Below are 17057 nucleotides of genomic sequence, written 5' to 3'. Positions count from 1 at the left end.
AGGGAAGTGGTGGAGTCCCCATCCCTGGAAGTATTTAAAAGACGAGTAGATGAGGCGCTTAGGGACATGGTTTAGTGGGCATGGTGGTGTTGGGTCGATGGTTGGATTCAATGATCTTAGAGGTCTTTTCCAACCTTAATGATTCTATGATTCTATATTTTGAAACTATGGAAAGCAGCAGCTCAGCCCTCTAGGTCAGGCAGCAGAAAATCCAAACTGTCTTCTTACCCACTATTCTCTCTACTAATTCCAAATCAAAACCAACAATCTGCTAAAATGAGCTTTTCTCTTCTCTTCATTGAAGAGCATCATCTTGATGGAACTGGGTTGTTTGTTATTCTCCTCCTCAGCAAGGCCTATACAAGTTCCTCAGAGTGATTTAGCCTCTGTTCTGGAAGTGTGCATGACTATGTGAGATCTGCAGAAAACGATACCTACTAGCATCTACTCCTGACACAGCAGTATTTCATTACACTCACATACATCAATGCTGCCAGATCAGGTATGGTAAATAAAGAACAGCTGTTGCTATGTTCAACTTTTCTGACAAGCTCCTTCCTCAGTGTGGTCAGCAGATTCATATCTCAAAGGGCACTGCATGCTTCTTTCTGCTACCTGGTCCTTAAGGAACAATGATTTTCTTGAACTTGAGGAAATCTGCCTGTATTCAAGTAAGAATCCATGATATGAGAAAAGTTTCCTCATCAACAACGTCCTTAAAGGGGGAATAAAATCCAGCTTCACCCTCTTAAAACTATACTGACAATTAAAATAAAAATTGTGTCACTACAGCAACCAGATAATGTACAGAACACAGTTAAGAAGTTAATCTTTTCTACAGTATAAACAGTTTCCAATGGCTTTAGAAACCATTTTTGTTTCAAGAAAAAAGGCTATCCTATTGTAACCCTAATTGGCTACATAATAACTATTGTTACCTGGATTGAACAAGACATTTCCCAAACTAGACCCCAGCTCCCCAGAGATGAATCAGATCACAAAGATGACCTCCCCTTTCTTTCCAAGCTGGAATATTGAGCTCTGCTAAAATGAGAATCAAGCATTTCAAACCAGTGGAATGGACAGAGGACAAGAAACATCACACTTCTTTACTTAGTGTACTTTTTCGTGTCTAATCCAAGTGTACCTATCATTTCAGGCTATCTTTGTAGAAACACCACTGAGAACATGAAGGCTGAGTAATAAAGATCCAGAAGCTTTAGCCAACTTCAGGCTTGGCTACACGGGCAAATTAATGCAAAGATGAAGTATGGATTTACAGCGCACCTGTATGAACGCCCCATATAGCTGCTTTTTTGCAGATGAATTAGGAAAACTCCTTCCTCAAAATGGAGTAAGCTACCTTACAGAAACACATTTTCAACTTGCAGAGAAAGCATTCCCACTGGGAATTCACACAAAAGTACTAATGAGCTGTAAAGGTACACTGTAATTTACAGCTTATTAATTTCTTCAGACAAAAAAGCCCACAGGTATTAGCCATAGTCATAATACCACCTACCTCAGGTAGCCTTCTATCAGTAAACCATAATCAGCAACTTTCAACTATTTGAATAATAAATACATTTTCCTCCCCATCTTTCTCACTCAGGTCAGCTCCTTAACAAGATTTATTTCCCTTAATTTTATGAAAAAACTAACTAGAAGATGGCAAGCAGGAAGGCACAAAGACATATGATAATTCATTGATGCAGTTCAAAGGGGCTACATAAAACAGACAGGTTTCAGCACTTAAGGCTGATCCCTTTTCCAAGGTACAACTTGAGTAAAATGATGTTTTTAAAGAAAAAAACAAACCTGTCAGTGTCCTCAGATATTCTTCGCTTGCAAAATGTATTAGTCTCATTCACTGGAGAAACTTTTTTTGCAAAGAGTTTATAAACTTCACATAATCTTATCACTACTGACACATTCATCCAAACTCCCTATTACTGAAATTATCCTCATGTCCCTCGTTACACAAGAATAATCAAGGTTATACGCTACCGGAAATAAAGTGTTTAGTTGGCAATAATGTGTGTATACATTTGACTTAATTTAATAACAGCATTTTATTACAAAGAAAAATACAATCAGGTGAAGGTACAAAAGTTAAGAAAAATTTATCAGTGTTAATTAATGCTTCAAGGTAGAATTATGCTTCTTTCAATTGGACCCATTAAAGGGGCTTTAATATAGATTTGCACAGCAAGCTGAAGATTTTCAAGTGCAGATAATGAGGCAAGCTAGTACTATTTTAACCCCTCTGGAGTATCATCAGTTGATAAGGTTTTGAAATGTTACAAGGTCTAGGACAAAAAGATTAGCTTTAGTTCCTCCAGATCAAAATTGAAACCTAATTAATTAACAATGTTATGGAAGACAGAAAAGGTTTATTGCTACTTTTACACGTCTTTAATTTCATCTTCTAAGGAAAACAGGTGAAGATATTTTAATTTATCTATTGCATGAACGGCAGATGACTGAGTTTCCTGTTACCACATTATCCCCTAAACTAATTGTTTAAATTCACAAAATTTAATGCATTCTTCCAAAAACCTCGCCTTATTTTAAAAGACAAAAAAAAAGACCAGTGATCTATTTGAGACATACACAGATATTATAAATCAAATACACCAGGTAGGAAATGTTTCCAAAGAAAAGGGAGAATGAAAAAAGATATCTGCAGCAGTCAACCTTCAGAAGAAGAATAATTAAAATTCTAGGACAGTGAGTTATCCACTTAAAGGCAGCAGTTAGAAATTCTTTTCCTTGAAACACATGAGAAATTATGTATATATGGCAAGGATACATCACTACTGAGAAAAGAGTTTTGAATCACTGTGTAAAACAAAAATGACAGTAATAAGATCAGTATAGCAATCTAGCCACCAACCTCAAAGGAATAAGGTTTTTACCACACAGCATTTAGAATAAATATGTATATGCCAGATGAAGCACAGCTGTGGCTATCAAGACCAAAAGTTACCAATTAAGCAATTAAAAAGACAAGAATTAAAAAAAAAGGAACACAGAAAAATACAATGAAAAACTGCAATACAACATATTTAGTACTGAATTTATGTGCAATAATAGATCAAAAAAAACTTAAGTGCTTTAATAAATACTATATTTATTTGAACCTTGGAATGGTACATTTTGAAATGCTCCACATTTATTTCATATTTAAAATGTTTAACACAATATGCAATTATACAATAAACTCATGGCACGAAAAAAGTCTCATACATTCATCTAAAACTGAAGATCACACCATTGTAATTTAGGAAAGGTGCACAACAGACTGAAGTCATACTAAAGTATGTGAAGTTTAATGCATGTACTCTGTTCCAAAGATATTAGACAGCAGAAGTTTTGCAAAACTGTGATTAACACTGATTTTTACCCTTAAAGCCACAAGTTCCATTCTCATGAATATTTGAGCACTTCTTTTCCCCATTTAGGTTATACAAAAGTGATTAAAGACCATATTACTCCTCAGTCATAAGTTTCTAAATTAATTATTTTAGTTGATTTTCATTAATATCCATTAAAATGGAAACCCTTCAAACAGTTGAAATATCTCTTTAAAAATAAAGCTAATTTAGCTCTCAGTATTAAATAACTACATGCATCTCACCTAGGGTGTGGAGAATATGCTTTCTTCTTTACAGTAATTTTAAAAGAGCTCTTAAGCATGTCAGGACAAAGTCTAAGCAGAATACAAGAGAAGAAAGATTATCTCATGTTCTCCTTCTAGGGTTTTGTTGTTGTTTCTGGCAGCAATATCAGCTTACATAAATGTCAAATTATGAGATACATCATTGATTTGCCTTTTTTCCCTTAGTCAGCATGGACTCATACAATCAGCTGTTTGGTGGCCACTCAGAAATTCCTAGTAAATAAATACCCTATGACAAATGATATTGTTGCAACTGATCTCTGTATAATGCATGAAGGGGAGGGAAAAACAACAGAAGAGATGACTGGATAATCTCACCTTCCTAGACATAATAGAGTGGTAGACTGCAATGCGCCTTGAAGTCTTGCTGTCTATACTTTACAGAAAAGAACATTCATTGTCATTACTGTCAAAACTCAGTTTTACAAGCAACCTATCTGCATGTTAAGTACACAAATAATATCTCTTTCTCCTTAGATGAACAAAGAAAGAACAAATCCAGAAAAACAAAATAAATGAGAATGCTTCTTACTACATTGTTCTCTATGCCAGCTCCCGTCTTTGATTACCAAACCACAGAAACCACTGCAAAAACTCAGAAAATTATCCCCCTCTTGTTTCAATCCTGTGGCATCCCAGCCAATGGATGAGGCAAGGTCAGAATGACACCACCTTTGTATACAGCTTTTATATACAGCACTAGCCATTGGCACCATCCAGTGCCCTTCACAAGCGCCCCCCCCCCCCCCCCCCCCCCCGCCCTCCTCCGCCAATGATACTCTAAGAGAACCTATTTGAAATGGCTGTATTACAACATGCATTAAAGTTGTGACGATCATCAAAAAAGCAGCTTCTGTCCTCCTCATCTGTTAATTCCTCCCATCCTGTTGCCAAGTCCTCCTTTCCCAGCTGCCACTTTTCCTTCATTCTAGCTACATTTTCAGCCTCTCCCCACTTCCAGATGGTAACTGCATCACACTATCAATTTCAGATTTCTGATCAATTTCAATTTCAGCTTCTGAAATCGATCTGAAACCACAGACAGCAATCTCATGGAGATGCACACTACAGGTTCAGAAGTTGCCACAGCAGGCAGCCCTTCTTAAAAGCACATTACTGCATACAAATTCTTATAAACTTCTTACACAAGTATTTTCTCTTTCAGCTAAGGATAGGGTAGAAATGCAGGAATAAATATGCATGGCTGGTTTATAAAAATTATGTACATGCGTGCACCCGCCACATTACAAATCACACCTACAGCCATGAGGACATGACAACACACCGAAACTCCAGCCAGTGCTGTAACACAAAATAAAAGGATGAATAACCTCATTTCAGTGGTGTTTCTCATCAGGCAGCAGGTGTGTCAAGTTTATTTTGAACAAACCAGAAGTAGGTAAGCTCTGGAAACCTCAGTTTACACCACTGGCTACACAACTTACCTCAATTCAAGCAAGACCCTAATAAAGGCCATCAGAAATGTGAGGAAATTCACTAATGATCTGCATAGTGGGGCAGAGTGCACTCAGCAAGTTTGCTGATGACACAAAACTGGGAGGAGTGGCTAATACTCCAGAGGATCGTGCTGCCGTTCAGCAGCTGGACAGGCTGGAGAAATGGGCTGAAAAGAACCTCATGAAATTCAACAATGGGAAACGAAAAGTCCTGCACCTGAGGAGGAACAGCCCCATGCAAGCTTGTATGCTGGGGTCCATGCACCAATACATGCTGGGGGCTGCCCAGCTGGAAAGCAGCTTTGCAGAAAAGAACGTGGGGGTCCTGGTAGAAAACAGCTTGACCATGGGCCAGCAAAGTACCATTGTGACAAAGACAGCAAATTGTATCCTGGGCTGCATTAGGCAAAGTATTGCCAGCAGGTCAAGGGAGGTGATCCTTCCTCTCTACTCAGCACTAGCGAGACCACAGCTGGAGTACTGTGTTCAGTTCTGGGCTCCATAGTACAAGAGAGATATGGACCTACTGGAATGAGTTCAGTGAAGGGCCATGTAGATGATTTAGATGTTGGAGCATCTCTCCTACAAGGAAAGGCTGAGAGAGCTGGGACTCTTCAGCCAGGAGAAGAAAAGGCTCAGGGGGAATCTCATCAATGTATATAGATACCCGAAGGGAGGATGCAAAGAAGACAGAGCCAGGCTCTCTTCAGTGGTGCCCAGAGACAAGACCAGAGGCAATGGACACATCAGGATGCACTTTTTCACTGTAAGGTGACCGAGCACTGGCACAGGTTACCCAGGGAGGTTGTGGAGTCTCCATCCTTGGAGATATTCAGAAGCTGTCTGGACATGGTCCTGGGCAACTGGCCTAAGTGATCAGGTTGTGGAGTCTCCATCCTTGGAGATATTCAGAAGCTGTCTGGACATGGTCCTGGGCAACTGGCTCTAAGTGATCCTCCTTGAGCAGGGGTGGTGGACCAGATGACCTCCAACCTCAACTATTCTGTGATTCTATGAAAAACTATGTATCAGTCAGCCTTTTATCCCCAAGAACTGCAGGACTTCGACACCTGAAAGCACACCCTCGACCTTTGTCTGTGTTTTTGCTATCAGCTTTATTATCTGTGAAGTAATTCTAATTCTTTTTCTCTCCCTCCATATCACACTTGGTCTGATTATGACTTTTTTCTTATTAACATTCCTCATAATATGGAAAAGCACATTCTGTTCTCCTCAGTCTTGAGAAGGTAGTCATTTGAGATTTATGGAGAAAAAGAAGGTGCTATGTTTATTGTTCTCTTGTGTTTATTTAGTATTTGTTAGTGTTGGATTTCATAAGTATCATATTTCAAATTCTATGAAGGGTTCATAAGCTTTAGTTACTTTTCAAAGAATAATTCTGATTTTTAGAAAATGAGCTCATATTTCCTCAATTTCACCAATGGCTTGGCTCAATACATGGTTTTCATTTAATTTTTTTTTACTAATATACAGTACTCAGTTTTGAGTGAACAGTTCAATAGAGAATACACGACATAAGACTTATGTATGACATTCTGGATTTGTCAGTATTGTTTTATAGTTTATGCTAACAGTTAACTTAATAAATATTGTTATAGGTTAGTAACACTAAAATACATAGCTGTATTGCTTTTAGGATACTACATGTTTAGTCCTCATTACTCTAGAAATGTTTTATTTTTGTTTGTCAGGATGGCAAATCTTTCCAAACCACAGACACATTACAAACCTAAACATAGTTGGAACTCTTCTAGATTAAAATCCAAGTTTAGGTCAATCCATTAGGCAAAATAAGGCAATGAGTTGATAATTTTTTTTCAGAAAAAGTTTCATCTAAAATCATAGGAACTTTTTAGGTGAAAGGTCAACTTTTTAACAACTCAGAAGACTTTAATTAATACTTTATCAGAAGGTTATCATCTCTGAATCACCTGCAACTTTCACCTTAAGACACAACTTAAGACACAATAGCAAACTATTTTCACATCTTAGGAAATATAAATTTGATGTCAATGATAGAAGTTTTCTTAACTGCTGTATTTAAACATAATACGAACCTGTTCTAGGGTTTCTATTTTGCTGTCTTTGGCTTGCAAAATCTCTAAAACCCTTCTGTCCTTGACTTCAGTTTTCTGCTTTTCTCTGGAAACAAACAAAAAAACCAGACACTTTATTAGTCATAATTTGCAGTTAATCATTTGAATTTTTCATGTCCTGATAATGAATGTCATTTTAAAGCACAGAAAATTAAATTATCTGAAGCTGACAGGCCTTGCAGAATTAATCAGGGAGCATATGGCAAGTGACAGCAAATTACATCTGTAAACAGCTAACATAACTTTGTTCAAAAAGAAACAGAAGCAGGAGGTCTTAAAATACATTTTTAAGCAGCTGGAATTATCTTTCTCATTCTTTCCCAAATACAGAAAGTGTACTTGTCCACAGACTGAGCAAAATGCTTTTTCCCTTCTTGGCAATGTAAAGCCACTAAGCTGCCTGGGTTTCTGAAGTCCTTCTCTCAACTACATGGCATTTCTATGTCTGAAACAACACTTTTGAACATCATGGATAGCTATTTTACTATTTTTCGCATGGATAGAACCTGTAACTTTTATCAGGGAAAAAAAAGACAGCTCAGAAGCTTGGATAATAGGGACAAGCAGAGCCTCTCTATGTGGTTAATAAGTGCAGGGCTATAATCATCTCTGCAACATTTCGTAGAAAACCAGCTGATGCTTTGTTTAACAAACCACCTCATCTCATTGCTATCCTATTTCTTGACTGAGTTTTAAATGTTGATGCCCTTACTGGCTTCTGTTTTAGGCAGAAAGAAAGAAAATAAATGTTGCAATAGTAGGGATACACAGAGATTCCTTAGCACAAGACAGAGTTCCAGCATATATCTGTGACAAAAGGTCTGAGAAACATATATTCCCTAAAAATGGCCAAATATTTCAGGCATCCCCAGCACCACAGGTGACAGAGAAGCAGAAACTCATTCAGATTACTCCTGCTCTCACAATACAGTTAAACTTCCATTATGGCTGGTTATAAGACACCGCTAGAAGCCAGAGAATCCTACTTGCACAACTTCTGCTCTACCAAAATAGGAATGTTTCAGAGGTGGAAGGGAATGGAAGAGTGGTATCCATGAGTCTGTAAATCTGATCAAAAGCGGATGAGAATATCCAGCTGTGCACAAAAGGCTTCATCTACTAAAGCATTTTGTAACAGAGACCAATAAGGATAGTAGATATATGGGCAATTATTTTTCTCCACTATTATGCATTACTGCGTAATTCTACTGTTATCAGTGATTTTAAAGGCTAAACTAGACTGTCCCCACAGGCCATCCAATACCATGTTTTTTTAAATAAAATTCTATAACTGCTAAAATATTTAGTCTGATCTTGAGTAAATAAAGAATTAAATAAAAATGGTATGGAATTTAAAAGCAAGCTTTTTGGAAACCGAGGTCTCAAGGCATCATAACTGTAAGTAGCACTCTCCTACTGCAAATACAGCAGCACTGATGTGCTGTAGCACTGGAAGAAAACTAAGAAAAACCTAGCTGAAAAGATATGTATTTAAATTACATTTATCTAGGAGAAACAAAAATATACTGGATCTTAAGCAGTTGTATGCCATTAAAAAAGTCTACTTCCATAAAGAAAATAATTCAGGAGCTGTAATGAGCAGAGAAAAGTGAAACCATGAATATTCATCAAGTATTGCAAAAGACATTTCATGTCTGAAAGGGGTATTTAACATTTTAACTGAGACAGAAACTTAACAGAAAAATGCACATCAGATCCTGACCTCAAAGCATCTGATCACCTGCAATCAGAAGCATCAAGGAATTGTCGTGATAGGTTGCTAGGAAGACATGAGCAGTGAAGTACATAGTACAGCCAGTTTTTCATAGTTTCTCTTTGAACATCTACTGAAACTGAACTAAGTAGACTGCAATTACAGAGATCCATACAAATATGAAATTATCTGGTGTATTCCAAAGGTTACACTGTGACATCCTTTGAAAAAAACCCTAAGGACAAAAAAGGGAGCACAAGAGAGAAAACAACAAACAGGTTCGATAACACATGACAGTTAATGAAACTGACCCACCCCGCTTATAATGCATAACTAGTTTACAGAAATCATTCTCAGTCAGGTTTTAAGAAAATGGTAAAAGACTTTCTGATAAGCTTATAAAACTTTGTACTAAAAGATATTGGACAACTTCAAAAATTAGGAGTTAATAAGGAAAAATGTCTGTGAATAGATTATTTGTATAATATTCATCACAGAAGTTTGTGCATGTTCCTGAAACATGTATACTGTTCATGATAGGTACTGTACATTATGCCACAACTTAAATGAACCAAAAACTGCTCCAGTACAAAAATACCAATGCTTCTTCATACTTAATTACTTTGCTGTGGGGTCCTTAATGGCTATCAACAATTACCCCTTTTCAAAGATAATAGTTGCAGTACATAAAACGCAAATATTTTGTGAAGAAGGTATCTCTCTCCCATAAGCACGTTACACCATAATCTATCTGAGGAACTGATGGACCTACATTAATCTATGTCTAAACTGTAAGTATTATAGCACTCCAAATTTCCTCAGGTCTTAATTACAGCCAGACAACTTAAGAATTTAAGATTAGACACATGCATAACTGCTTGATCCAAAATTTTAAGAGCCTCAGAATTCAAAAAGCAAAGCAGGTCTTTACTACAAAGTATTTAGAATAGTAACGCGTAGACACAGAAAGAATCATACAATGCACTACACGCACACATAAACCCCATGAACCACTGAATAGCATTGCCTCCAGCCCTCAAAAGTATCCTGACCTTAATCGCTGGCTGACACGTCCTATCCATTCTTTGTTCCCACGGTGATGTATTTCCCTTTCTATTTTAATTCAGCTGTTTTTATTTTACATTTCTACTTAAATTAAACCATTGCTTTAACTACTCATTCTATATCTACCATCCACAATATGCCATTGTCTTTCCAACTCCTCTAACCACTATCAACTCGCACAAAGTCAGTCTTATTTAAAATGAGGCCCCATTAAATACAAATACTGGATAATTAGCCTCTTAACTCAGCTATGCAATCATCACTTGAAGATTTATTAAACTTGTTTTCTAATGGATTAATTGATCTGAAAACCTGATGGGTCAGGTAGATTTCCCAAAGCAAGGCTCAAAAGAACTCTACAGTTGTGGGGTTTTGGGGTTTTTTTATTTTAAAGAGAGAACAGGAAGTGAATAAACCAGCCAAGAATCAAGCAAAAGAACAAACTGCTCTGGAGAACTGAAAAATAGCATGCACAGCTAATTCTGGTGTATTATTGGTAGTCAAGAATTTATGGAGCCCTGTGACTTTAGGAGAAGACTGCACGAAGGAGGTCTGAAGAATAAAGTCCGGGATTGGAGAGTAAAAACAGACCTTTGTTAAAGCAAAAAATGTGCCTGTAACACAGGCACACACTAGCCAATGGTTCAAAGTGCATTTCTAGTTAAATGTAGTATTTTCCCTGTTTATCCGATGCTCAGTCAAACAGTCCTTCGAACAAGGCTGCCAAGAAACAAAGTTCATAAATACAGGTCTATTGTCATCATAATGAGTGGGGAAGTCTAAAGTAAATTCCACGGTTTTTTGGTTTTCTTACAGACTCTCAAGATAGCACAGGCTGTAGTAATGCCCCCAAAAATAGTTTCACCAGTGACCACCCATTGCTAAAGAAAAAATCCTAATTATCATAATTTAAGCACACAATGGATGTTGTCAGAAGCCTAAAGCATATATTGAAACCTCATATGGAACTTTATCAGCAGCTTCTCCTGGCGGCATAGGACAACTTCCAATGCTTGTCACAGGACAGTTCCCCACAGACACTCAAGGTAGTACGACTGGAACTTGCACATCATATTTGGATCTGCTGTTGCACCTTGAAATGAGACTTGTTAAGACTTGCAGCAATCCCCTCCTCTTTTTTAGAAAGGTAGCAAATATGAAGAAAAATCTTTGACCAACTTAATTAATTGAGCCATTATGTATTTACAATATATTAAAAAAAGTCCACTGGAATATGGGGGAAAAAAAAAATTCAGGCACTGTCAAGAAGCTGATGATGATCAATGACTGAGACAAACTCCTGTTTAGCTAATTAGAACCGCTGATGAGCAATAATGATGTGAGCTAAGAATATTTGCAGACTTCTTTAGGATGAAAAATGGAGTGAAGAGAGGCTGTCAATTTGTACAAGTTTTAAGCTCCAATCAGTTTTCCCACGTGTACTACCTATTTTAAATGTTTAACACAGATGTATTTAGCTACAAAGATTATCTAGATTCAGTTTCCCGCAAAACTGAAGAAAGTGAGAAAATACTCTTAAGCTTAACATTTTTCCTGTGTTCGATTTTTTTTTCCCTGTGTTATGCTAGACCTTACACAACAGGACAGGATAATATTTTTGAGGTTTGGCACATTTTTAATGGCTTGTCAAAAATGAAACATTAGACTATGAGGAAACATTTAACTATGAATGAGGTACAAAAACAGAAAATGCACTACAAAAACCTTAAGATTTTAAAAAAACAGAAGTTTGTTGAAGTTTATAAAACACCATGCTTCCTAAAATCTTCAGCAAAAGCAGTCTGGGAAAAGAAGCATCTTGTATCCTGCCACAGGTCTTAATCAGTTAAGCAATTAACCTTTTGTCAACAGAAAGTAATTCAGAGTTGTATATAATTATGTCATTTTTACATCAAATAAATGAAAATTATTTTAACTAGTAAATTGAATTTGCTGTTTACAAGGTTTCATGGAATATGTTCTTTCAGTTTTACAAAACAGCAGGATTTTTTTAAAAAAAAAGCATCTACAAATTTGGCCTCAAATAGCTAAGAAAGTTAAGGTTACACTGCAAACTTTGGGCTGTGTGGTAAAAGAACAAAGGGTGTATTTTAACAGTATACCTATATAACTAAAAATAAACTGCTTCTAGAAATGTTACCTTTGAAGCTATTTCTTTGAATCTAAAGGGCTGCAGAACTAGAAAGGCTACAAAATATCAGCTTGTGTGATACAGCATTTAATTTGATTATCATCTCTCCTGGTCTTCCAACTTCCAGCTATTTTACAGACAGACTTACACACGTGCATACACTCAATGTTGGTATTAAATAGATAATGAATTGCCCATGTGCAAAGTGAAGCTGTAGAGCACACACTGTCAATGTTTTTGTAAATACAGCACCAATATTGTAATTTACTGTGTACAGCCACATCCCTGCAGTTGCACAGTCAGTGGTTAGCAGAAGCAGAGCCTATGCCTTAATCTTCCAACTAGAAACCTTACTGTGTTTCCGTGTACCTATTAAGATAAAAAAATGGAGCTAAATAGTTTTCATTTAATAGTTTATTTTCACCTCAGATTCTAGAATATCCTTATACTTCACGATGAATTATAATTGATGCACATTATAATTTTTTTTCTTTTAATACTTAAAAATAGTACTTTTAAAAGATTCAGATAGCATGGAGCAAAAAAGAATTTAAATTGATACCACACATTTTGCACTTGTTCTAAGACAGCAGTTATTTTCTATAGCAAAATTGCGTACATCTATTTTTGTTTCTTTACAAAAATAATTTAAGATCTAATTAAAGAAAAATTGTAAAATGAAATTATTTCCTTAGTAAATTATTTATAGAGCCAGTTCTGTGTTCCATGATGAGTATCAAAATGGAAAAGCATCATTACAGAAATGTAATTTTTCTTGCATCTCTAACTTGATTGATTTAATTCATTAGATGAATTTATTAAGGACTCTTATTTTAAGCAAAGTACATAAAATACTAAATATATTTTTACACTAGAGTAGTAAAGAAAATAGTGACATTTTTCCCTAATAATTTTGCAAACATTTTTAATCTAAAATACACAAGCCTCTTACAGTGTCCGAAATATCAGCACTTCAGAACAGACTGCTTTAACATCTGCACATCACCAGGGTTTCCCCCAAGGATTTTTAAATGATGCCTGCCTGTGCTGAATAAAGTGCTAACTTGCACCTTGCATTTCAAACTGTGTCCTGAGCAGCCATCCAGTTGGTACAACACCAGCTGAATTCCCAGAGGCCACTGTTCAATCAGGCTTGACTGCAATTATCATGTCAATATTTTGTGCTCCGATATGCAGATATGCACACATGCAAACTGCATAATACCTTCTTCTCCATGGAATGTTGACTTATGTTCAATGTTCTGAGAATTTTTAATGAAACAGGATATTAAACTTTCATCAACTATAGAAAATCACAATTATTTGACCTTAGATAGAAAGGTTGTACTCTTACGCTCTATTATTCTGTCCATTTTATTGAGCAATAATAACTAGGGAGTCCACTTTATTTTAAACTCAGAGTGACAAAACAGTAATAGCCTTTAAAAATTTGTTGGATCTTGTTTACTTCCTTGTTCTCCTGTCATTCTGTATCCTGTTAATTTGCATAAGAGTAAAACAGTAAGTGGTTTAAGAAAACTTCTGCAAGCTATTTATCATCCCTTCAAAGATAGAAGATACAGGTTTTTTTAATTATTTTTCAATTAACATCAGCAATCTATATTGCTCATTCGTACAGCACATTCACTTATCTTTTTACATAAAAAGTACATGTCATTTTTAGTTCATCTGCACATCATCAGTCAGTGAGGAATCTACCACAATTTGCTATTCACAGGATGCAGCAAACCACAGTGTTAAGTTCCTGTGATTACCTTTCCAAAAATTCTTTGGTTATTTCTGATCGCTTGCTCTTCAGCCATGTTTTCCTTTTGTACACCTTTAGACAGATGTAACTCCCCAAGAACAACAACAAAACTCTCTCTTAATCACTGACACTAACATTTAGGTTGCCACTGTTTCTCAGAGTGGCCCGAAATGATAAATCCATTCTTGCTCTTTGTTAAGATTGCAAGACACAGCACACTTGGAATTTAGGTGTGGAAAAACATCTACGTAAGGCAAGCTTGCCAAATGTAACTATCTGCAAGGGTACCATCTAGCGTAACACAATCCCCATTTACATCTACCAAGTCTTGTATCACTGCCACAGTTTGATCATTAAAGGATCCTGCTACATCTCCCTTCCAGAAGAAAGGAGTCAGCTAGAAGCCTTAGAGGAAAATTAGAGTCAGTTGACCTGTCAAGATTTCATGTATTATAAGACAAAAGTCTTAAAGGAGAGCTCTCAAAGTTTACAAAAATATTTCAAAACCTTTGATACTCCCATCTGAAATGCAACTCTATTTGAGTTTACACATGCATTTACCTGTAAAAGGTACTTTCTAGCACTTTTTTTTTTCCAACTCATCATCATAAAAAAAAAAAAAAAAAAGAATGTTTCAAAAGGCAGTGAACTAGAAATAGCATACTCTTTACATAATACTGAGATCAATAGTATTTAAAGTAGCTGGAAAGTACACTAACATGAGTAGTACTTTTACAATGGCTTGTTTGAAAATACCCGGAGGCTTTTACATATCCCAAAGGCATTTCTCATTTGCACAGTAAAGATAATTTTTTGTTTATATCTGAATATTAAAATGGGAATATAGTTACAGTTATCCAGCAAGAACTGCAAAGACTGCTGAAAAGTAAAATATCATTGGTGTATTACAGGAATCAACAGCACAGCCATAAAAAGGTACCAGCTACATTTTTACAATTTTAGGGCAGGCGAACTTCTATTTTGGGACCATGAAAGTACTTCAAAATCGCAGACAAATAACGGAAACCTACTATTAATTTCCCCCTATGACCCTCAAATTATGCCTTTCACATTTTCCTGGTTTATTTGAGAAAAAGATACTATAAGGAATTGTCTAATGCTACAAATATAAATTAATGCTACAAATATAAATTACCTGACTGTATGGCTAGTACTGCCCACTTAATTTCTCCTAATATATTTTTTTCTTTTTTCTTCATCACATATCCATGGTGTACGAGGTTGTAAGTGAACATTTTGTCCTTTCACACTTGCACCTTTTTACTCCTGTCACTGTAATCTCCCGGAGAAAGTCTGGCTGTTGCTTTCGTCAATTTAAAGACCAGAATCCAGTGGACTATATTGTTTAGTTCATTATGTATATGATCTAGGATACACATGACTGCTTTCTTCGATTCTGTCTGCTTCCATTAGGTAGCTGGCTTCTCATCTCAGGTAGTCTATTACAAAGACTTGGTGGGCACTGAAAGTTTCTCGGTTATGGAATTTTTGGTGGAAAGAATACACTGAAAAAAATGAAACTAGGCAAACATTGATGGTATCCATGTCACACAGTTCCAAGCAGAAACAACAAAAGGTTTAAATCCATTTCATTCTGTTTCCATCTATCTCAAAATCTCCTAGTAAGCCAAGGCAAGATGGAAAACGTTATCAACTTGGATAGGACTGGGTCAATCTTGTTCCTCATATAGATGAGAAAGGAAAAAAGTCTAAGAAGACTCAAGCTGTTTTCTATCAGATTTCAGTGTAAGTTTTCAATTTTCAGCTCTTGATACAACTGTGTAGTATATAGAAAAATAGGCTGTGAGCAGCACAGATCTGCCGAGTGACATGCTTCAGGAATCATTTTGCTTATAACTGTTACTTGGTAATCCCATCTCTTTACCCTTTAAATCCACATTATTTTTCCTAGATTAACAAAGCCAGCAAATCACTTGTCCTGTAGTTTTCTGGACAGCAGCAGTGCTAGGTAGCAGATTCCCTGGAAATCTAATCAATGTACTGGAACTGAGATAAACTGACACTGTAGCGATATTAAAAAAAAAAAAACCAAAAAAAACGTACTGCTATAAGGCAGGGAATAAGACAAAATCTCTTCTGAAAGGATGAGAGTGTGAAGAGGTACAGTCATGAAACAGAAGCTACTTAGGAAAAGATTATGGAAAGTTATAGCTGGAAAAGTTACGAAAGAATATATGGGGCTGTAATTTGGTTGTGCAGAAGATTCACAGGTAAAGTTGGGCTAGAAATTATTGCCAAAGCAGCAATTAGACCATTCTCAGGCAAAAGAGATGAAGCTACAACAATTAAAGAGAAAAATACACACTATTGCTCCATCTATCCAAACAAAGCAACCCCAAAGTTCAAAGTCGTGATTAATAAAACTCCTATATACTAAATGGGTGTTATCCAAGGCTATTCCAGGATTCTCTGGGGTAATAACAACACCTAAAAAGATGCTCCAGAAGCAATTTCTTCTTTCTTAATTCCATGACTCTGAGAGTCATGGGAGAGGTATGATATAGATGTATAGCCTCGAGTTCACGAGAGGTGTTCTAAAGCATTAGTGTTATTCTGAAAGAAGAGAGGACATAAAAAACTAGACAAGCACCTTAATAGAAGTATGTTGTCACAATTTCACATAAGAGCACCAATCACCAGCCTCTACACAAAGTACAAAACACATACACAGAATATATCTTTACCTTCATATATAATAGAGTATTATTATACACCAGATTTCTGTAGCAAGTCTTCTGATAGTCTGAACACTACCTTAAAAGAGTTTCACAAATATTTCCTACCATTGTAAAAAAAATTCAGGTCATTATCATGCTTGTGGGCATCAAGGTGGCATCTAAGAGCCCCACGTTCATTATATCAGTCAGGATAATGCACACATAATTACCAATTTCTGTTCTAAATAAAGTATAAAATCATTTAAAGCAAGGGATAACTACCAAGCATAAGAATATTCGTAGACATGAAGAAGGGAAGAGTGGCTGGAAAGCTGCCTGACAGAAAAGGACCTGGGGGGTCTGGTTGACAGCCGGCTGAACATGAGCCGGCAGTGTGCCCAGG

General features: G+C 36.3%; 1 protein-coding gene across 1 annotated transcript in view; it reads right to left on the bottom strand.

Annotated features, from left to right (window-relative positions):
- The window catches only part of CNTLN (centlein), a 217583-nt gene that overhangs the window by 178478 nt on the left and 22048 nt on the right, over window positions 1–17057 (bottom strand). The window contains exon 3 of the mRNA XM_019470756.1: window positions 7218–7302. Within this exon, the coding sequence (XP_019326301.1) occupies window positions 7218–7302 (85 nt within the window). The remainder of the gene's footprint in view (window positions 1–7217; window positions 7303–17057) is intronic.

This window comes from Aptenodytes forsteri, unplaced genomic scaffold (genome assembly GCF_000699145.1).
Source record: "Aptenodytes forsteri isolate BGI_AS27 unplaced genomic scaffold, ASM69914v1 Scaffold46, whole genome shotgun sequence".
Classification (NCBI taxonomy): domain Eukaryota; kingdom Metazoa; phylum Chordata; class Aves; order Sphenisciformes; family Spheniscidae; genus Aptenodytes; species Aptenodytes forsteri.
Note: the sequence above shows the minus strand (reverse complement) of the source record. Positions and strands in the feature narration are given on the sequence as shown.